General features: G+C 42.1%; 1 protein-coding gene across 1 annotated transcript in view; it reads left to right on the forward strand.

The window, feature by feature from the left end:
• Positions 1 to 260: 260 nt before the first annotated feature.
• Positions 261 to 22247, forward strand: part of brdt (bromodomain, testis-specific) — a 27981-nt gene continuing 5994 nt past the window's right edge. The window contains exons 1-15 of the mRNA XM_083647291.1: positions 261 to 322; positions 5503 to 5715; positions 5872 to 6009; positions 6365 to 6503; positions 8323 to 8444; positions 10443 to 10799; positions 10899 to 11027; positions 14129 to 14344; positions 14450 to 14631; positions 14748 to 15037; positions 15197 to 15301; positions 15394 to 15510; positions 19306 to 19361; positions 19461 to 19641; positions 22140 to 22213. Coding sequence (XP_083503417.1) covers positions 5518 to 5715; positions 5872 to 6009; positions 6365 to 6503; positions 8323 to 8444; positions 10443 to 10799; positions 10899 to 11027; positions 14129 to 14344; positions 14450 to 14631; positions 14748 to 15037; positions 15197 to 15301; positions 15394 to 15510; positions 19306 to 19361; positions 19461 to 19641; positions 22140 to 22213 — 2304 coding nt within the window. The 5' untranslated portion in view covers positions 261 to 322; positions 5503 to 5517. The remainder of the gene's footprint in view (positions 323 to 5502; positions 5716 to 5871; positions 6010 to 6364; positions 6504 to 8322; positions 8445 to 10442; positions 10800 to 10898; positions 11028 to 14128; positions 14345 to 14449; positions 14632 to 14747; positions 15038 to 15196; positions 15302 to 15393; positions 15511 to 19305; positions 19362 to 19460; positions 19642 to 22139; positions 22214 to 22247) is intronic.

Genomic DNA, 22247 nt, shown 5'->3' on the forward strand with positions numbered 1-22247 from the left:
TCGCGTCACCAGGCTCTCAGAAGAATCACATGACGCCCCGTGTTGCTACCATCGACCGTCTGTTGTACAGTTAGCCTACTTCAAATTAGTGTATGTATGCCTATGCCAGAAACGTATAAGAGACGTATTTTAATCATTTTTCCTCTAGAGAAAATCAGAAAACTGCACACGTGGTGTGTTTTGACCAATCAGTTCAGTTGTAGAGGTTTGACCAGAAGGGGTATAAAAATACAAGGCGGTTGCCGTAGAGACGTCCGCCATGCCATGAAAGGCTGCGACACACTACAGCGTAGGAGCCGGTAGGAGCCGTGTATCTTGCAAGGTAATGCTAGAAAATGTGAAGCTTACTAAACTTACACAGCTACCAAATGTTTTCCGAGCTATATTTGGAGCTAAAGTGTTGCCAGAGCTAACGTGACACAATAAGTAACGCTAGCTAACGTTAACTCCAGCGGGCAACTTCAACGAGGGCTAACGTTAGCCAGCTATGTTATGCACATTGCTGAGTTAATAAATGCAGCCGCCTTAACGTTAACGTTACCCTAATTTAACAAGAAACCCCGGTCTTGTGCCAAAGACGTAACGTTAAAGGTAAATAGGCCGACAAGATACATTGGTTAACGCTGACTGTAAGCTACTGCTAGCCGCTAATTAACAAGCAAGTTATCATGCATGCTAACGTTAGCTACACACGTTTGCTAGCAACGCTTATCTGGTCAGAGTTGTAAATATTTGAATCCAGATTGTGTTTTGTGCATTGACGGTTTTGTGTCAGCTGGTGAAATTGAGGCCTGGACTTTTTTTTTTTTACTGAAAACGGCGACAAACAAACCCCATTCTTTTGACAGCAGCGTTAGCTTATGTTAGATGCTACAATCAAGCCGTTCGGCCAGTGGGCGGGGTCGCCTCCATCCAAGGGGTGCCCATGGGTGCCTGTCTGCTGAGATTTGCATCAATTGCTTTTGTTTTTCCTTAAAAAAAAGTTAAAACAGCAGAGTGACTAATCACATGCACCCGTCATTGTGGTCGGAATCAGATGACCTGCGACTACAGCAGACACTCAGAACGCTCAGAATAAATCACTCTGCTGCATCATTATGACGTCATTCGTGACGTCATAACCCTTTACCGGCTGAGGCCAAGCCATGCTGCTGCTGTGGTGACTTGCTTCACTGTTTGGAAAGTGTCTAAATAAACCCATAAATTAGATGGGCCCAATTAACCTTCAATGAAGTAAACTGGATATTAGTCTTTGTTTTTATATATACAACTAATTATTAGACATGTCATAGCTAATAATATCAGTACTGAATGGTCACTTGACTCAGTAGTATGCCTCAAGATGATGGATGTTCAACATGTCTGTAGGCTACCTCAAGGACAAGAACTATTTAAAAAGTTAATTTTCATTACATCTTTGTACCAAGAGAAAATATCCTGTCCTACTGTATGTGACTGAAATCTACTGCCCCCCCCCCCCCCATTTAAAGTAGGGATGACCGATGTGGCAATTTTGGCTGATACCGATAACCAGTATTAACATTGCTGTTATAGCTGATAGCCGATATTCACCAATGTCAATATGATCTCTAGCATATACATATGGTAAAAAAAAAATACATACTGAAAACCAAATGTAAACACTGAATTTGAAGAACTAAGAGTACCGCAGGAATGAGTCCGGAAGTAGCGCTTCAGTTCGTAAGGGGAAAACAAAAGTTTATGGGACCAGAAATGTGTGTTACAGGATAATCTTCAAAATGTTTTTTTAACGCAATTTTCAGAAAATGTTAGTCATAAAAGTGGTCCTCTTTAGTGAAGACTATCTGCTGAACACAATTTTCCACTCAAGCTTGTGTTAACCACAGACCTTATTTCATGCATTTAACTTGAAATCCCCATTCTAAAATCCCATAGCCTTTTCCCTTTAAGCCTACAAAAATACATCATCCCTGCAGTACTGTCTCACTTTATTTCCAAAACATTTGGAAAAGCCCATAAATCAGAGATTTACACATTACTTCCTCTCAATATGAAAATCTTGGCTGATACCGATATTAACATTGCTGTTTATTTTGTTCATTTTTAAAAATAGGCTGATACGATATGATTGCAATATACTAATCTGAATGGTACATTGAAATAAAAATGATTTTGGATGTGGAGCTATCTTTGGATGGCTGCATATTTGCAACATAATTTGATTGCTTTAATGTTTCATCATCACCTACACCAGGGGTGGCAAACTCATTTTACTTAACGGGCCACATGCGATCCAAATTGGGTGTCAAGTGGGCCAGACAATGAAAATAAAGAATCAATAACCTATAAATGACAAAACCTCAAAATGTTCCTGTTTCTTTTAGTGTAGAGAATTACACGTACAACCCTACAACACGTCAGGTTATCTCAGCTACCATCAAGCACATGATCAAATCTACTGTCTGTACTGTGCATTACAATCAGGGGGTGTAGTGGAGGGTAAACAAGTAAACACAATTTACCCACCCCTTTGAAATGAGAGATAGTTTACTCACCTATTTTCACATCATCTCAATCAATGAGGGCAAACAAGGTGGGTAAACTACTCAACTTGGATAGTTTACCCACCTCTGTATTTATCACTACACCCCTGATTACAATTGATGGCAACTGTGCAATTCTCTATAGTCAAGCAAAGGTCATGAAAATAGCTGACCATTTAATGATTAATATTAACATGAATAGGCGACTTAATATTTAACTTGCTCCTGAAACCTGCTACCTCTTAGCCTTCACAAGTGCATCACATTGAATTGAAGAACTTCTCACTGCAATTTTCACGTTTTGCAAAGTCATCCTTTGGTCCGGATTGGACCCTTTCGGGCCGCATGTTTGACACCCCCTGACCTACAGAGTATACTGCTTAGAATAGATTCCCCCCTTCCATATGAATGAATTTCCTGTAGGGTACAATTTAACTTTGTATGAACCTGTATGTTCCAAAAGGGCTAATATGAATAATGTATAATATAAAGGGTTTTTGTATAAACGATTTTGTCTTGAATTTTAAAAATAAAATGAAAAAGATCAACTTAACTTGTATATTCTATTTGTTGTATTTTTTTATTTTATTTCTTTTTTGGTGGGGGGTGGTCGTGATAATCAGTTGAAGTGGCAGGGATGGCCCATTCATTTGGACAACAGTCTGCTAGGATGTATCGCATGCTATTTCCATTTGCTGCTGTTTCTCTGTTGTTGCCAACAAGGAAAGTTCTTAGTCCAGACATGGGTTACTAATGTTTGAGACTTGACTTCTTGAATCTTGTCCGTTGGAGCTGTCATCGATGTATATTTATTGGCTGTGTAGCAGAGGATCTCAATCATCAGACAATAATGCCTAAATGATTAATAATTTTGCAGAGTAGTAAGGTTTGTAGTCTTAGGCAAGCTAAAACCAGGTTTGAATATCTTTGACTTGGAGCTTGATAAATTTGTCCATATGCACCTGTAAAGCATAAAACATGTTTTCCTTTATCCTGATTTGTTTGCTTCTTACATGTGACGTTGAAGATAATTTATTCTAAAAAGATTGTTGTCGTCCTTGTCTTTAATTTGTTGCCCTGTCCAATCATTTTATTTTATTCTTGTCCAAGTTTATTCTTTTACCCCTCCCCCCAAATATAGTTAAATGTTCAAGGTTCTGTCTTGCAAGTATGCAACAGTGATAATTGGGATGCACATCTTATGGCAGTTGATCAGTATTCCGGCCTCAGCCTACATGGATAAATCTGTGGATAAAGCATCAGCTCGGCCTTGGAGCATTTTGTGACATAAGTGGTTATGGGACATGGCAACATATACCTTGTTTTATTGTTTGAAGTCACTTTTATCGTATGTATGTATCTATTCTACAGTACAACATAATGCTGAAAGTGACTTCTGTTGAGTGATGGCCTTGGAGTTATATTCTATGTGATGCAGTAGGTGGCAGCATTAACCACAGATTTAGCAGTAAAGAGGATTTGTCTAAAAACATCTGCAAGTTGGAAGTTGCTGTTCACATCAATTGACTTGTACACTGAGATTTTTAATGCCCATCCCTATGGATATGGGCAATTAGTTTGCATTTTTCTTTTAATAAAGATGCCACTTAAAATTCGAAATATATTTTTTCCATTCATAATTGGACAGTTTATCCCCAACATTGCAATGCCTTTCTGTATTTTTATTATATCATGGAATAAAGCTTTTGTTTGAGTGAGTAATAATGGTTGCCTTAATAGTTTCATAGTCAAAAACTAAAAGCAGTGATAGTCATGCAATTTTGGAGTGAAATGTTACATCCATCTGATAATCCCCCCCCCCCCCCTTTTAATTTGAATGGTTTGAAATTATTAAACTTGTCAGTAGGCCTTTGACTGGCTCTGTTGTTGGTGACCATTATAAAAAAGCTTAAGTATGTAAGAATGGTCCAATCCTACCTGCAGGTTCATTGATCCTCATTCTTGTGCCAGGTTTAATTGGAATAGGATCCAACTACTTGCCAAGAAATCGCCCTTCAATTTAATCTTACACAAAAGTACCTTGAGAAAGTTGATTTATATGCCACTTAACTAGTTTTTCATGTGATTGAGCAGATTGACCAATAACATTGTAACTGAGCGAAGTGTGAATTTTATTGAAATAAACACTTTTGGAACAGTTCCACTTCCACAACCTCTTGTACCTAAAGAGTGACTATCAGGGTTAAGGGGTTTCATTCTTAAATGCTGTATTGTCAGGTGGCTTAGTTAGTACTTGATTTGAGATGGATGTGGACTTTCCTGACAAAAGCCCCACATTTTCCCCAAATGCTGCCATAGCCATTTTTTATAACATCCACGTAAAAAACAGTCTGATTTGCAAGCAACTTTTTTCCACGTACTTATACTCTACAAAAGACCCAAGGTCCCTCAAGGTCTGCCTGGAAAGTTTTTGAGAGTTTTGGAAAACACATTTTTAACATCTCCTAGCCTGTTTGACCAATCTCCAACATCGCTATGTAGCATCTATGGACCAAGCTCTACAAGTTATTTCAACATTTTTGAAATCTCCTTTATATATCCATACTGCATATAATGAAGTGGATCCTATCAAAACATTGAAAGCTAAGGGAATTGTCTGAAAAAATGTGGTGCTTTTGTCAGGAATGTCCACATCCATCTAAGCTGCCTGACTACGGTATATGCTTCCCTCTACTGTTATTCAGCAAATGGCGTGTTTATGTAGGCTACATTTTGTAACAAAAAAACTCCAAAATCATGCTTAGACTATACGATGTCAATTATAAATCTTCTATTGGGCAGAATAGAGGGGATGACTTCAGACTCATACTGAATTACCCTTTTATTTATTTTTTAATGCAATCCATATCTTGAAATTAATTTGCTATGGATAATTACTCTTCACTCTGTTCAGGAGTGTTAACGTGATGAGAGCTGCAGCAAAGCCCATCTTGAGACAGCCTCCGCTTCTTCACAGGTTTTGGACAGCACAATGTCGGATGTGAAAGTCTCCAAGAATCCCACTGTGGGTGGAAATCCTCCCCCTCCAGAGGTCAGAAATCCTAGGAAGCCTGGACGTGTAACCAACCAGCTGCAGTATCTGGAAAAGGAGGTGGTCAGATCCTTATGGAAGCATCACTTTTCCTGGCCTTTTCGCCAACCTGTTGATGCAGTGTCACTGCATCTTCCAGTAAGTAGTACAATTCTCTCAAGGCTAGATTTATTGTAACATCTTTAAGCCTGATTCTAAATGCCTGTGAAGATGATTTGAGATAATGCACTTTTCTTAATGGGGAAGTTCAGGAAAACCTGTGCATGTTTATGCCAGTGCCTTTCCCCTCCTTAGGACTATTATGCCATTATTAAAAACCCTATGGATTTGGGCACCATTAAGAAGCGTCTCCAGAACAATTATTACTGGAAGGGGCTTGAATGTATACAGGACTTCAGCGCCATGTTCACCAACTGCTATATGTACAATCGGGTAAGGAGAATTTACATTTATTTCTGTTATATGTAGTGCCCTCAAATGTGTATTGCAGACTTTACAGCATACACATAGAAATGTCAAGTCAATTTGACTTCTATTATGGAATGTTATGCAAAAATAACACCTGTAAACTGACACACTTTTCAGTTATCTATAATTGCTCTGCTGTAATGTAACGGAGTTCCGCCCTCATTAGCCAAGAACCACATCGTATGTTGTTGGGGGGGATTTTTTTTGGGGGGGGCATGTTGCAATGCTGAAGATGGTCAAAATTATATTCACAGTTCAATCTTGATAATCAGTGCATGCTTTGTGATCCTTTTTGATTTTTTTTGTTTGTTGTTCCCAGCCTACTGATGACATTGTTCACATGGCACAAAGCCTGGAGCAGCTTTTCTTGCAGAAAGTGGCCCAAATGCCTAAGGAGGAGAGTGAACCGTCAGCAGTCACTACAAAGGCAGTGGGAAAAGAGAAGACGACAAATCCAGGTATAGTTGACACATCGTTTTATGCTTTGTTTGGAATTTGCTGCGCGCTGTCCTTTCTAGCCTACCGTGCCTCGTCCTCTTCCTCCTTCCCCATCTCATCGCTCATTTCTGCCGTCCGTCGTTATACGCAGCTCGGCACTCCTTTCTAGCCTACCGATACAGATAACTACCCTAACCCATCCGGTCGTATCTATGCCTTCTGGACAAAACCCCCTTCCGTGTCCCCTGTGCAATCACCTGTTTCCATTAGGTTTACATGTGTTGTAATTGGGCGAATACCATTGAACTTCCGGTTTGAAGTGTTTTTTTCTCTTTGGCAGATGACAACTTCCTCTTGCCAAATTTGAATGGTCCGGTGTAGGAGCTTAAACCGGTTTGATTTAATGCCAACCGGCTGAACTGGCATTTGTCAGATTATGACTGAATTAAAAGGTAGCCTACATCAGCAACCTGTGCTGAAACCAACTTGTATTGTAGTTCAGCAATATGACAATGTGATTAACATATTAGTTATAGTTTGTTTATAAACGGAGCTGTTCCGTTTGACGAGCGGAGGCTGTAACATGAAGGAGATCACATTTCAGTAGGGGGAAGGTGTAAGGGCTTGATACATGTCTATTCACTAGAAACTAGGGATGTCACAATATATCGTCCCACAATATATCGCGATATCGAAACATGACAATATGTATCGTTGAGATGAAATCTCATATCGCGAGAAAAATAAGCTGAACATGGTGGCACTGATCTGCATCTGATTGCATGCTGGCTCTCCTTTTCATTGCTTTGTTTGAACAGACGAGGGACGTTACAGACGCGGAGGATGAAAATGGTGAAATTACTCAAATTAGCGTGGAGGATGCCCCTTCAACTTACAAATCGATCGCAAAAAAATATTGTTAAAATATCGTATCGTTATCGTGAACCCAATATCGTGTATCGTATCGTGAAATCCCTACTAGAAACTTTTTTTCAGTGACAACAAGAGCAGACATCACAGTTAGTAGTCTCAAAGAAAACAACTGCGCCAATATGGTAAAATTTCCTTGCATATTCCTCCTATCAAAGAATGTGTTTGCTGCAACGTTACTGTGCGATATTCACGTCAAGTTGCAGGACTCCCTTTGGTCCGTCAGTTTTCTCTTCGGTGAATGATAATCCTGAATCCGCATTGCTTGCTTGTTGACATCTACCCGGTACTTGTTATATAATCGTTGTGCTGACATTATCTGTTAAGCATAACATTTCCTGTTTATACTTTAGGTGTGTGAATTGACCTCGATATGAAGTGTCTGTAACTCAAAATGTTTGTTTCCCTCCCCTCCCTCTCGTACTAAAAAATAATAATTAATCAGCAGTCATACATAGGGGAAAGTGACGCACTAACCGGCATTACCATGACCAAGTGGACTGGAGGCACAACACTGTAATTCATGGGCTCTTTCAGTCTCATTATTTTACATTCAGAAGCAGCTGACTAGTCAAGTGCGACACCTAGTGGTATAATTCTGTATACCGGTCCTGTTTGGTTTTTGGGAAAATATCAAACCAGTGGAATAGATGGACTACCTTGAGGGACTAACAAACATGCTGCCTGATATACCTTGCCTTGTTTTCTTTACCCCCCCCCCCCCTTCCCCCCTTACCTTTTTGAAAGTTGGTTCACCATCCACTTCAAATAATTCAGCAACTGTGTTTTGCTGTGAAACACCACAAATGTTTTGTGGACTAAAAAACATCACCCATCCTTCCACCAGCATGGGGGTGAGTAGAGAATGACAGAATTTTCATTTTTGGGTGAACTTATCCTTTAATGCAGGTAAACTGAGACCCCACTCCCCTGTGTCGGAGGTTGTGTTCCAGCAGACAGTGATGGTCATTCCTCCTGACGTGCTGCACTCCCTCCCATCCACCCAGCTCTCCACACAAATAAATGCGACAGTAGGTGTTTTGAGAGTGCACACATACAGAAAGGAGGTCCTAACACCTCTGCCATTACAAAGTAGGAAACATTTTGAATTTTCTTCCGAAACTTGGTTGGATGTTTTGCTACTTCAGTAAATGTAACCCGTTATGCCGCTCAATAAAGAACAGACTTGATTTGAAACTTTATCCACACCATGACAAATTATATAGATAGTGAAGGTAGTATAGAGCAGGGGTTCTCAACCTTTTGTAACTTAAGGCCCACTTCTGATTGTTAAAACATTTCCGAGGACCACCTTCCCAGATAAATGAGTGAGAAAAAAAGTACCGGTAATTGAAATTATGCATTTTAATAGGGAATTTTATGATTTATATAAATTCTTTAGATATAGACATTTAGATATAAAAATAAATAACTTGTTTTAATCCAGATTTTATTTTTATTAATCTATTTGGCAATACCACTGCCTCCGCGGCCCACTACACGGTGCTCTGGGGCCCACCAGTGGGCCACGGCCCAGTGGTTGAGAATAGCTGGTATAGAGTAATGAAGTGTCTCACTCTGCTGTTGGCCTGACATAGTCACCACACAGTAAAGTGTTTTTACCATTTTGCAGTTACTGGTAACATAGTCTCGCTTGCCAGACTTTGCTCCATGGAAACAGACTGCTGGCATAAACTCTCCCATTGGAGCCATCCATTTCAGCCGGTGCCAGATAGAAATCCTTTCCACTCCCTGCAAGCTCTGCCTTTGGCTCCGACCATATATGGATTTCCTTTCTGCTCCCTCCGTGACTGATCTGTCTATCTCAAATGCCTCTGCTGCTGGGCCTGTCGAATCTGTCGATCTCAAATGCCTGCGCCAATGTGAAACAGCATCAACAATAGGGCTGGGTTCACAAAATCCATTCTCCGATTTTTAATCGATTTTTATTTTAATCCTTTGATATCGATTCATTTAAATAAACATAGGCTACAATATTATAGGCTGTGTGTGGTAGTTGAAACATAGTTTCAAGTTGACGTTTATTTATGTTTGTAGTTTAAACAAAAACATAAATACTGTAGGCTACATAAATGGAAATGTTTGATCATTAATATCTACTTTTAGAAATTATATAGGCTGAAATCAAATCACTGTGCATAATTGTGAAAGTGTCTTTATTGACAGATGAAAAGGCTGTTATTTACCCTTTGTCACCACCTGGTGAGTAAATATATGTGTAACTAAAACCATTAAAATTGACAACCGGTGGCGCAAAAAAGGTTGGGAACCCCTGTGTTACATAACTGGACAATCATGTAATTCAGGTTACAGCTCAAAAAACATGTTTTAGTATCACTAACCAAATCGATATTGAAATTAATCTAATCTGAATCGAATCTAATTGAATCGGGATTAATCGATTCGGAACCTTGTGAATCGGAATCGAATCGATTCTTGAAATTTGAACCAATACCCAGCCCTAATCAACAATGCTAGCTCATTGCTCCACGCTGAAAACAATTGGATCTGTATTGTGCCCTGCTTGTTACTTTCGGTGTTTGGATGTAAAGGTAAACGAAGCCTTTTCCCCCCGCTATACCAGAGTGTCAGGCAGTACAGCCAGACTCTCCCCCATTGTAGGGAGACAGTCTGGCAAGCGAGACTACTGGTAACAGAGTTAGGGTGGACCTTGGAAAATGGCAAAGTTGAGTAGATCCCCACAGCAGCTAAGAGCATTACTGTTATAAGCTCCTGGTTGTCTGTCATAACTGTTACCAAACTGAATAAGTTCTTTAAAATAAGATGAGACTGAAGTGATGTTTCTGGAGTATTTAGTGGTATTGTGGCCAAATACTAATGTAAAATGAATGTTAAACGTTTTGCCAAAATACTAGGAAATCTTAAATTTGGGGACGCAATGTGTTTGACTGTGCTACATTCCTGACTTAAGGGGCTATACGGACATTGTGTGCAGTGGAATTTGCTTGTTTGATCAGAAATAAACAAGTCTTTTTCTTTATATTCAGATTAAAAATGGTCCTAAGAGAAAAGCAGACCCCACAACTTCAACCACCTCAGCAATCGCCAGCTGTAACGTATCTCCTCGTGTGGAGCTTTCAGCACCCTATAAGTTATTCTCCAGGCGAGGCAGCGGAAGGCCCATCAAACCACCCAGGAAACACCTGCCCGATTCTCCAATTTCATGCAAGAAGGCCAAACTTTCAGAGCAGCTCAAGTACTGTGATGTTCTCCTGAAGGAGATGCTATCAAAGAGGCACTGGGCATATGCATGGCCCTTCCACAACCCTGTTGATGTCGTTGCCTTGGGCTTACATGACTACCATAACATTATCCAACAGCCTATGGATCTGAGCACCATACGGGTAAGATGCTGATGATCATCTAAATGGAGTGTTTAACACTGCGCTCTATACAATCAAATGCCAATATTTAGATCATGAGACCTCAACGTGTTTCCTCAGAAAAAAATTGATCAACGAGAGTATGCAAACGCCCAACAGTTTGCTGCTGATTTCCGATTGATGTTCTCCAACTGTTACAAGTACAATCCACCTTCGCATGAAGTTGTCTTGATGGCAAGACGACTACAGGTATAGTAACTATCTATATTGTTAGTTAAAAAAGACAAAAAATATGTATATATTTTTGGCATTAATTATGTTAATCAACAGTAAAGATTTAAAATGGAAATTAAATGGTCACACTGCTGATGGTGATAACTAAAGGTCTTTTATTTTATTTATTTAACCTTTATTTATACAAGGGGAAGTCTCACTGAGAGCAATGCTCTCATTTTCTGGAGTGCCCTGTTCACATTCACAAACATTCATACCTGGAAGCTGACCAGTACATCCACAGTCTGATCTGTCTCCCACTGAGCAGCTCCACTGGAGCAGTTGGGGTTAAGGGCCTTGCTCAAGGGCACCTCAGTGGTGGTAATGAGGGAGGGGCAAGCACTGCCTTTTCACTTTCCCCAGCCAGATTTTTCCTGCCGGTCCCGGGGATTGAACAGACAACCTTCCGCTCACAAGCTCGCTTCTCTAACCGTTGGGTCACCACTGCCCCAAAGACCAAAAGTGACTAATCCGTGTGAATAAATCGCACGGCAATTAAAAAAAAACTGAACCCATTTATCTCTATGGGACTATTCACACCAAATCAGAAAAAAATCTGCTTTGCAAATTTTGATTTGGTTGGTTTGGCTGAGTTCGAAGCAGGTTCGAAGCCGTTGTAAAATACACTATAAACACACACCTGTGACCGCATCACAGTATTACTGCGCCATTTAGCTAGCTATGTTAGCTAAGCCCGCTGCCTGCTGGCTGTAACAACGTTCGTCAGCCTCAAAACGCCCCCCCCCTTCCCTGCCACTGAGTGATCAAAACATTAGCTTGTTAACCATTTCGAGTCACGCTCTTCCTATCGCATCAGCTTTAAAATCCGTCATCTGGTTATTGATATCTCAGCAACAATGCAGCTAACCTACTGAGGGAATAATGTTTGCGGCATAACTTGCGCTGTTTTTCCACTGGTATCTAGGGGTGTCAAAAATAATCGATTATAAGATGCATCGCGATGCGGACGTGCACGATTCTGCATCGATTAACAAATATCAAAAATCGATTATTAATTTTTTTATTATTTTTTTATTTTTTTTATAATCAAATAAAATAGAATGTAAGTACATGCAGTTGTTTATTTTAATTATGGATCATAATACAATGCAATTCCAAATGCACTTTTATTTTAAAAGTAGCCACACAGTGAGAAAAAAAAGTGAGAAAAAATAAATCATGTATTGCGGAAAAAGTGATGCATCGATTTAAGATGCATCGCGATGCATCGTTTAATCGAATCGAATCGAATCGTTGACAGATGAATCGTAATCGAATCGAATCGTGAGGCCAGTGAAGATTCACAGCCCTACTGGTATCTCTTTGGTGTATAGCTTAGATCAGAGGTTCTCAAATGTTTTTCAGCCAAGGACCCCTTACAAGATAGAAAATATACCGGGGACCCCCTCATTCTGATTTGTGATTTTGGGCTAAGCTTAATTGTTTCCACGGTAACGTGCTTGACTTTTAATTTGATAGGTTTGTTATTAGAATGTAATCCATGAACCATTTTAGATTTAAAGCATAAACTATTTTCGTTGAACTATGAAGATTTTGCAATTTTTTTTTTTTTTTATTACATTACATTTACATTACGTCATTTAGCAGACGCTTTTGTTTTGTCCAAAGCGACTTACAATAATATCACAATTTGTCAACAGTACAGAAAACCACTATGCAACACAATCAATGACAGCCAAGATATTTTGATAGACTAGCACCATGTAGGAAGTAGTTTGAGAAGGAATAAGTAACATGTAGCATTTTATTTTTTAACTCATTGAGTGCCAGCCACTTTTGGAGAACGGACGCTCCCAGTGCCAGAGTTTCAGAGCGTTTTCAGTGATTTCTCGAGGCCCACAGAATATTGTGTGATATTACTATGTAAACACCGAACACGCAAAAAGAACAAGGAGACTCTATTGTATCATCAGCAAAAAAAAGTTTATTGATACCATTTTCCGTTCTTTAGTTATCAGCCGGAGAAGATAGGTCAAAAACAGCAAAAACTGGCATTTCCATCTAGAAGCTGAGATATTCAGCCTTTTGTGAAATGAAGCATTTCAAGCACATTCACTGACTCTAGCTAATATTTTCTGATGTAGTGACGTGGTGTAGTTGTGTGCTGCCCTGCGTGCCCCACCCCCCTCTCCCCCCCTCAGCTGCAAACTCCTCCCCACACTAGTAACACACAGCCTCACGCACCCAGCTTCTATTTTCGGAGTGCTTTTTGTGCGCCGCCTCCCAGGCAGCGCGACAAGGAAATGCCAACCCGGACTGCAGGGAAAGGTTTGGCACTTCGGCGTCGGGTGCTGCCTTTCTGGCGGCTAATCGTGTGAAGAAACTATGCAGACAGACAGACAGAGGCAGAGGGGCTCAGTTGTGTGCGCGGATTGACTGCTGTTGGCAGGCACCGTCAGCTGCAGCCAGAGCAATCTACATGGCTCTGGGCTGCAGCATGAGCGGTTTCTCTTTGATCACGGGGCTTTTTCAGGCTGTATTCCGGACATTTCTCTAATCTGGAGAGCACTGTCGCCACCTGATGAGTCCATAAAATAGGTTATACAGCTTCAATAGCTACAATATTTGTACAGGACATACATAAGGCTTTGATCCACGTCCCACCGTCAAAAAAGGCAATTGACGACAGCTATCGTCTTTGGCACTCTACGTTACTAATTACTTTGACGACAGGCGTCGTCATTGGCACTCAATGAGTTAATAAAAAAAAAAGACCCCCATTTGAGAACCACTGGCTTAGATGACGTGCGACTTTACAGCAGGCACGCATAGAATGTGGGGGGGGGGGGGCTTGAAGAACTACAGTGCTTGGTGGAAGAACAATTATTTGTTATCGCTATTGCATTTTGTTGTTGCTCAAGCCTTACCAGGTAGGCTATATGTAGTAATCATCATTTTATAAAAGCAATAAGCCCATGAGGCTGTGATTTACCCCTTACTGTAGCTGTTGTAAAATCACTGCAAACCACGGCCTCTTGGGGCTTATTGCTTAATTAATGGTGCTAGTAGTAATATTAGTTATATTATTAAAGAAAAAGTTGTGTTTGCACTGCCAGGATGTTTTTGAGGCCCGGTATTTGAAGCTCCCAGAAGAACCACAGAGTCAATCCCTGCCATATGGGACTCACTCATTACCTGTTGGAGTTGACAAGGGAAAAGGAGATGGCCCTGCAAGTCTCTCAACCACAGAGAGTACAGACAGCGAAAGCTCCTCTGATTTGGAGAGTTCATCCAAAAAGAGGGCCGTTCAGCTGGCCAATTTAAATGAACAGGTTGGTGTACATGTCTGTAAAAGTGAAATGCCATTTTTTGAGAATTTAGTCACCACTTGGCTCTTTTGCTGAATTGCCTCATCTCATTAATGACTGCCTTTTCAGTTGAAAGCAGTTAGTGATCAACTGCAGAGACTCACCCACGTGCCCATACCGAAACCAAAGAAGACAGAGAAGATGAAAAAGGACAGAAGAGCCAAAGAAAAGGATATCTTTGGGAAAAAGCAGAAATCCTCAAAAAGCAAATCGAACATACAGAAACTGGTCAAAAGCAAAGGCCCTACTGTGTACGTGAGCTCCACTTTATTGAATATGGGTTTTATTTTATACGTTTTGCCAGTAACATAACGGTGACAACTTGTGCTAAGGATGATGTGAGATGTTTGTATGTGTACATGTCTAGGCATGGAAAGAGACACAATATTCACGGAGTACCCTTAAAATGTGAGGATGCGGGTATGGCGAAGCCAATGTCCTACCATGAGAAGAGGCAGATGAGTCTGGACATCAACAAGCTGCCTGGTGACAAGCTGGGCAAGCTGGTGAAAATCATTCAGGCCCGGGAGTCTTCTCTGCGAAATGCTAGTCCAGAGGAGATTGAGATTGATTTTGAAAAGCTGAAGCCTTCTACACTGAGGGTTGTGCAGAGGTTTGTTACCACGTGTCTGAGGAAACGCTCAAAGAGCGTTGGCAGTAAGTGAAATTCCCTCCCATTCCCTACGAGCTTTCCTCTTTGGACAAATGCATCTTTTTAGATTAAGAGTTAAATTAAATACATCTTTAAATTAAATACTTTTCTTTGCTTGGGATGGAAGTTTGTCATCGTTGCCATTTTTCTCTGTCATCCCACAGAAAAAAAGTTGGTGAAACCAAAAGGAGTGCAGAGTAGGGTCTTAAAGGATGCTGGGAGAGCTCTGGTTGTCCATAAAGAGCAGAGCTTGACCAAGAATTCAGAGTGTGAGAATTGAATACCCTTACCAGTGTGATTTCAGTGCTTCCACAGGTGAGGCACTGAGTGTAAATGACAGCTTTCCCTTTTTGTTTAACAGGTGAAGCCATGGTGTCAAAAGACACCAGCTACGTGCCGCACCTCAGTGAAAGTAGCAGCTCTGACGGCAGCAGCAGTAGTAATTCAAGCACTACTCATAGCAGTGACTCTGAATCAGGTTAGCTGCTCTCCTCAGCACTCTGCCCTCACCTACCTCCACTCTTAACACATTGACTGCCAGCCGTTTTTTTCTTGCTGTAGGTAGCTTCTGCCAAGCCGTTTTTTGAGGATTGTGGCTCATTTTACAAGAGCCGAGGATTATTTTCTGCTTGGAGTTTGTGAACATACAATATCTCAAAAGTACTAATAGAATGTGTACTTTCTCTGTCTAAAAGAGTTAGTTTGTAGAGTTAGTAGTTATGTAAGCATTAGCAGTTGAATACAGCATGGTTTTAGCGTCAGAAAAAATATTCAGAGATAAACGGCTTTTTGTGAAATTCGATAGAACTGTCACTTTAACCATTCATTTTTGGCATCAGTAAGACCTAAACAATAGTTTTGAACAGTAATTTCCTCCATAACAGCAGTAAACTTCCCTCTGCTCAACTCCTCCCTCCTGTGGGCGTTCTTTTTGGCTGCAGCGCCATGTCACAAGCACTTTCCTACCTTTGCAAATGCACTTTCTCATACTCTCGACCTCTCAAATAAATTTCTGAATAGAAATTAAATTACTCTAAATTATAGCGAAAAAGAAACAAAAAAGAATGGGTTGAAAATCCCATTCTAAAAGCCTTTTAGAATGGGATTTGTTTCCAATTTGGTGTCGGACTAGGGGGCAGTCCCCGCTTGTCACCAGTTTGCTTTGCTGCTGCTGTGCGGGTGTGAGCCTGTCTGTGCGGCCGCTCTTTGAGGAAGTCTGGTTAGACTCGCTCGCTTCTTGGAGTTTTGGTTGAGGGCTTTGATGAAGCTTTTGCGATTCTGGTCATATTTATGCTGCGTGTTTCAAAGTGTGTCCCACCCGCAATCCACTATGCAAATCTGCAATCCCGCACCGCCAGCAATCAGCGCGAAATGAAAGCGCCTTCGCCAATCCACCTTCATGAGAATGGCTTCAGTCACACTGCTTTTTGCTTGCCTTCCTCTAGTCAGGAAAGCACTGTCACCACTTAGTGGGTCGGTGGAATGGGTTGTACACGTTGTACACGTCCAATACCTATATAAGAGATGTAAAAGGGTTCGATGCACATCCCACCGTCAAAAAAAAAAAATCGATTTTTTTGACGAGTCAACTCGTCGCTGGCAGTGAACAGCTGGATTGTGTTTGACGACTACACTCGTCGCTGGCAATCAAGGTGTTAAAATAAGGGACCAAATACTTGGTTATTAAACCATTTTTGCATGTTCATTGTTTTTTTCCCATTCATTATTTCATGCACACTTAATCATCTGTCTGCACTCAAGATATGCACAAACCTGTCACAAAGCCATCTGAGCTTATTGTATAAAAAAATATTTGTATTTTATTGTAGTTAAACTTTAACGTATGCCTGACATGCTCCTTCAATAGTACTATACTATAGGGATGTCACGATACCAAAATTATGAGTTCGATACCGATACCTGCCTAAATATCTCGATACCGATACTGAAACGATACCACGGCAAAAAACTAAAACATCAGGAAAAGTAGTGGAATAAATAGAGGGGACAAAACATGGAACTTAAAACTTATTTTATTGATTTAACAAGGTAATGCACAGCCATGTAGTCATTTTACTACATGCTGGTAGTACTGCCACCACGTGTGGCGCTGAACATGCTAGAACTTTTATTAGTTCTAGCATAGAACTAATACATAGCCCAATACATGTAGGCTAGGTGTTTTTTAGGTGTTTTTTACAATTAATTCGTATATCATTAATAATTGGGATTATTGTAAATATTAGGATAGGTGACATCAGATGACTGCTTACCATGTAAAAGCTTTAATAACACTGGCATTGAGAGCCATAGTGTTATTAAATATTGTACATGGTATGCAGTCATCTGATGTCCCCTCCCCTAAACGTTACATGTCATGACTTGCTCCTTCCTTGGCAGAGATCTGTGCTCCAGCACATTGCCTCGTGTTTTACTGTAAACGAGTAGGCTATTGTGACAAGCGAACTTTTTCAGTGAAACAAGTTCGCTTGTCACACAATACTCGTTGGACTTATTTGAGGGCATGTATGTTTATCGTTCACGTTCGCTAACCTGTCGGTCTTTAAACTCTTTGAACAGGTCGGGGTGCCTGTCGGCAAGATGTTTAGCCAGGTTCGATGTGTTTGATCCTTTCGCTTGCGTCACGTTGAAGGGTTACATGCTGCCACTCCGACGTGCTGCCACTCCGACGTTCTGCCACTCCGAAATATCGGCACTCAGAAAGGGATCATGTCTATGTTCCCCGGGTTCTATATTCCCCGTTTTTCACGCCAAACCTAACCTCCCCCCATGCCTAAACCTAACCTCCCCCAGACCCTAACCCAAAACCTAACCTCTCCCACCCCCACGCCTAAACCTAAGGTCGGCATTGCGGCTTCTAAGGTGAACGACCGCCAGTTCGAATAATGGAAGTTAACGTTCGGAGTGGCAGGGCTTCGGAAAGGCAGTCAGTAGCCACGTTGAAGCACCTTTTACACACTGGTTTCGATGTGTCCACGGGCTTGCCTTCGCTGTCGGCAACGTAAGCAAAATATTTCCATATTTCGCTTCGTGCATCTGCTTTTTCTACAAGCGTTGGTCGGCTTGCAAGACTAGAAGAAGCCGCTGCCATTTTCGCTGCGTCTGTCCTGTGTGTCGGGGTGCTGTAGTGAGGACTGAACCACTGTGGCCAGAGAGCGAGCAGAGAGGGAAGAGAGGAAAGTCGACACGCCCCCACATGAAGCAGGAGTCAGAGACGAGCTTTTTTTCACTTTTCACGAGTCACCATTGGTTCAAGGCAAGGCTGTGTTGCCTTCACGTGAGGTGGGAGACAGGCTCTCAACTGTAATGCCGCTGTGTCTCTCTCCTCCGCTAACAAACACCACGGTCGCACACTGACGCAACCCATGACATTTTTTTAAGTATCGGTACTAAATTAACGTGGTATAGTATCCTTTTTAACGGCAGGGAACCGCGGTACCATACTAATACCGGTATACCGTGCAACCCTACTATACTATTGGCTTCTGATAAGCAATTCAAAACAAAAATATATAAAATGTTATACATTTGAGATGTGGCCTAGATTTGTATTTGCACTTTTTTGCTAAAACGTCACTTTATATTAGCCTGGCTCTAGACCTTCAAAGTCCCGCCCACTCCACAGTTGTGGAGTGGGCTGTTCTTGATGGAAATTAGTTTACAAGTTGACAATTCAGGTCCGTATATCAGGCTAACTTTATATATGACACCAAACCTCCCTTGTGCCTCTGCTTTCCTGTCAGTATGAAAGTCAAATGAAAGCTGGTCCTGACTTTAAACCACATACTGTTAACCGGTTTCACTGAGTTTGTTTCTGCTCAGGTTCTCAATTGTATTTCCAAATGATGATGTAGCACAGTGGGTAATGGGTGTCGTGCTATTATTTTAAGTGAGTCCTGTGTGTGGTTTATAAATATTTTGACAATGTACATTTTGTGTTCTCATTGTATTAATAATACTATGTGCCTAGTAAAAAATTCTTTTAATACTTCGGAGTATTAATAAATTGAGCAGTTTTGATTTTGAAAAATCAGTATGAAAAGTTGAACTCAACAAATGAGTATAATGGGGAGGAAATTTTGTAATGGGATATTGCAGTACAAATTGTTTTACCGTCATGTAATCATGTGTCCGAAACTTTAGAAGAAGACTATTTGTCAAATGTTTTATTTTTGATATAAAACTTTTGCAAAAAAAAAGTCTGGTTTAGTAGACTGAAAATTTAGAAATTATTATTGTGCATTTCTTTCAGTGCCGGAAACAAAGGAACAGAAGGTTAAAGATATTTGCCAGAAGGCTAAAACTAAGGTAAATACATCCACAACTTGCTCCTTGTAATCACAAGGGATTTTTGGCAAGACAGCCATGCTGGTTACAATGGAAATAAAAATGTAATTTCTCCTTAAGTCAAAGGTGAAACGTGCTGCTCATGACATGCAGAAATTGGAGAGAAAAGACTTGATAAAAGCCTCAAACAAGACTTGTCAGGCAAATCCTGCCTTGCAATCCCTGGTGGCCAAAGCCAAATGCCGCTCTACACACCCACATGCAGACCAGGCGTGTGACGGGCTGATTCCGTTAGCTCCAGGTAATACATGTATGTGTGTGTGTGTATATATATATATATATATATAGATATATAGATATATAAATTTGAGTATGTGGGCAATGTTTTTTTGTTTCAAGTTCTGTGTTCGGCCACAGCTATGCTGTTTTACGTGCATTTGGGCTAAAACCTTCAGGGTGTATAAAGGGCAGCACACAGGGTGACCTGACGGAGCCGGATTTTTTAAATTAGCTAATTATGTGATGTCAAAAGTGATATAAGGGCTCACAGACGAGGAGGCATTGTGACAAGACTAATCTGTGATATCATAGGGGGACACAGACACTGATGATGTCATCAGTGATATAATGGGGGGCACACACAAGGAGGCATTGTGACATCACTGATGCAATAACATTTAGTGAACAAACACACACCCGCCAATAGGGCAGGCGAGGCCACGCAGCAACCGAGCTACGGGCGAGGTCATTAAGCTTTAGTTAACGTTCACATCAAAGAATAAGATCATGCAGATACAGTACAGGTCATTAGCTTTAGTTAACGTTCACATCAAACATCGGAATTGGGGGAGGGGGTGATCTCAGTGACTTTGATCGTGTCATGGTTGTTGGTGCCAGACAGGCTGCTTTGAGTATTTCTGAAACTGCTGCTCTGGGATTTTCACACAGCAACATTCTGTAGTCTAGAGGTTTTTGTTCCTAATCTAGAGTTTACATAGTTTATCTTTATTCTGCCTTATCCCCCCTCCATTCCACCCCAGCCTTAGCCCTCGTTCACACAGGACGCCGAAGCAACGCTCAACCGAAGCTGTACCTACGCTGTAGTACCCACAAGTTTCATTTCGGCGTCCTTGTTAACAGGCGAAGCCATTCACACCACCCGCACGCGTGCCACGCTGACGCCGTGCCGAAGCCACGCTGAAGTGATCACTCAGGCCTGACGCCGAATTTCCAAGCTTGACGCTGAAGCCGTGAAGCCGTGAGGCATGAAGTCAATGGGGAGTTGTGGGCAGGTTCAAGGCGCGAGAGTAGGCACTGAGAGGAAAAGAGAAGGCGTCTTGTGTGAACAAGAAGGCGTACGTTCAGCTTGTGCCTGCTTCAAGCTTCAGTTCTGCTTACGTTCGGCGTCCTGTGTGAATGTAGGCTTACACAGCGATCTAAGGAGAAGGCGATCCAGCACACAGAATGTCCTTTCTTAGGTTTATTCCAGTTCACCAGGTCCAGTGTACCTGGTGGTGAACTGGAATAAACCTAAGAAAGGACATTCTGTGTGTTGGCTCTCCTTCTCCTTAAACTGTTCTCCTGTGCCGTGCACCTACTGTAAACTCTTAAACACCGGTGAGTGTGCTCGCTGCTGGCTGATTGCCAGTTTGTTTGAACATTACACAGCGATCTGCCTCAGCAACCTTTGAGACCTAGTGCCAAAGCATCACCTCATCTTCCCAAAACTCTGTGCTTCCTGATCAGCATTGTTGGCCGCTAGGTTTGTGCCGATTAGCGATCGGATCGTATATTGCCGACTCAATGGCTTAAATGACGATTGATTTTCCATAGGCGATTTCGATCGCCCCCGCCCCCGTGTGTGGCTGCTCCCTGACCCCGCCCCCCGTGTGTGGCTGCTCCCTGACCCCGCCCCCCGTGTGTGGCTGCTCCCTGACCCCGCCCCCCGTGTGTGGCTGCTCCCTGACCCCGCCCCCCCGTGTGTGGCTGCTCCCTGACCCCGCCCCCCCGTGTGTGGCTGCTCCCTGACCCCGCCCCCCGTGTGTGGCTGCTCCCTGACCCCGCCCCCCGTGTGTGGCTGCTCCCTGACCCCGCCCCCCGTGTGTGGCTGCTCCCTGACCCCGCCCCCCGTGTGTGGCTGCTCCCTGACCCCGCCCCCCGTGTGTGGCTGCTCCCTGACCCCGCCCCCCCGTGTGTGGCTGCTCCCTGACCCCGCCCCCCCGTGTGTGGCTGCTCCCTGACCCCGCCCCCCCGTGTGTGGCTGCTCCCTGACAGCAGAGATGCGACGCAGCAGTTTGACTGAGCAGTGTGTGTGTTGATCAGTAACCTGACGCTGCCAAATGGATGTTGATCAGACCAGACCATTAACAAACGCTACTAGGCTACTGCATTCAAACATGTTTCTGATGTCCGCAACGAGCCCCACAACCAAAATCTTTAATTACAAGTCTCCCTGCAGTCGCCCGTCCCCCGATCCATCTCATCTTCTCTTCTCATTCTCCACATGCTGCGTGCAAAACTACTCTGTGCTCAGCTCCATAAGAGTAACGTGTAGACGTAGGCAGGCACAATGACCGATGAATAAAACGTTGTTAGAAGACGGTAGTTTTGCGCCGCTGTCAGTCAGAGGCTGTAATTAATCGTCCTACGTGTCCGCCATGCAGTGCTGCGGGAAGATGAAAGCAATCTATTCCAGGATTGATATGCGAATACACTGTAGCGATTGCTGTATCCGTTTTACCGATGTGCTCCTCAGATATTGAGTTCAAGGTAATTTACTTTACTTTATTTCTTCTACAGATTTGTCTGCACTTTTATCGCCCCTGACATCTCCTTCAGGAATTGTGCTGGACTGGTCTACCACCGGTCTTGAGGTACTTTTACTACACTATATTGTCTATGTCTGCA

The sequence above is a fragment of the Poromitra crassiceps genome (genome assembly GCF_964638095.1).
Source record: "Poromitra crassiceps genome assembly, chromosome: 12".
Taxonomy (NCBI): domain Eukaryota; kingdom Metazoa; phylum Chordata; class Actinopteri; order Beryciformes; family Melamphaidae; genus Poromitra; species Poromitra crassiceps.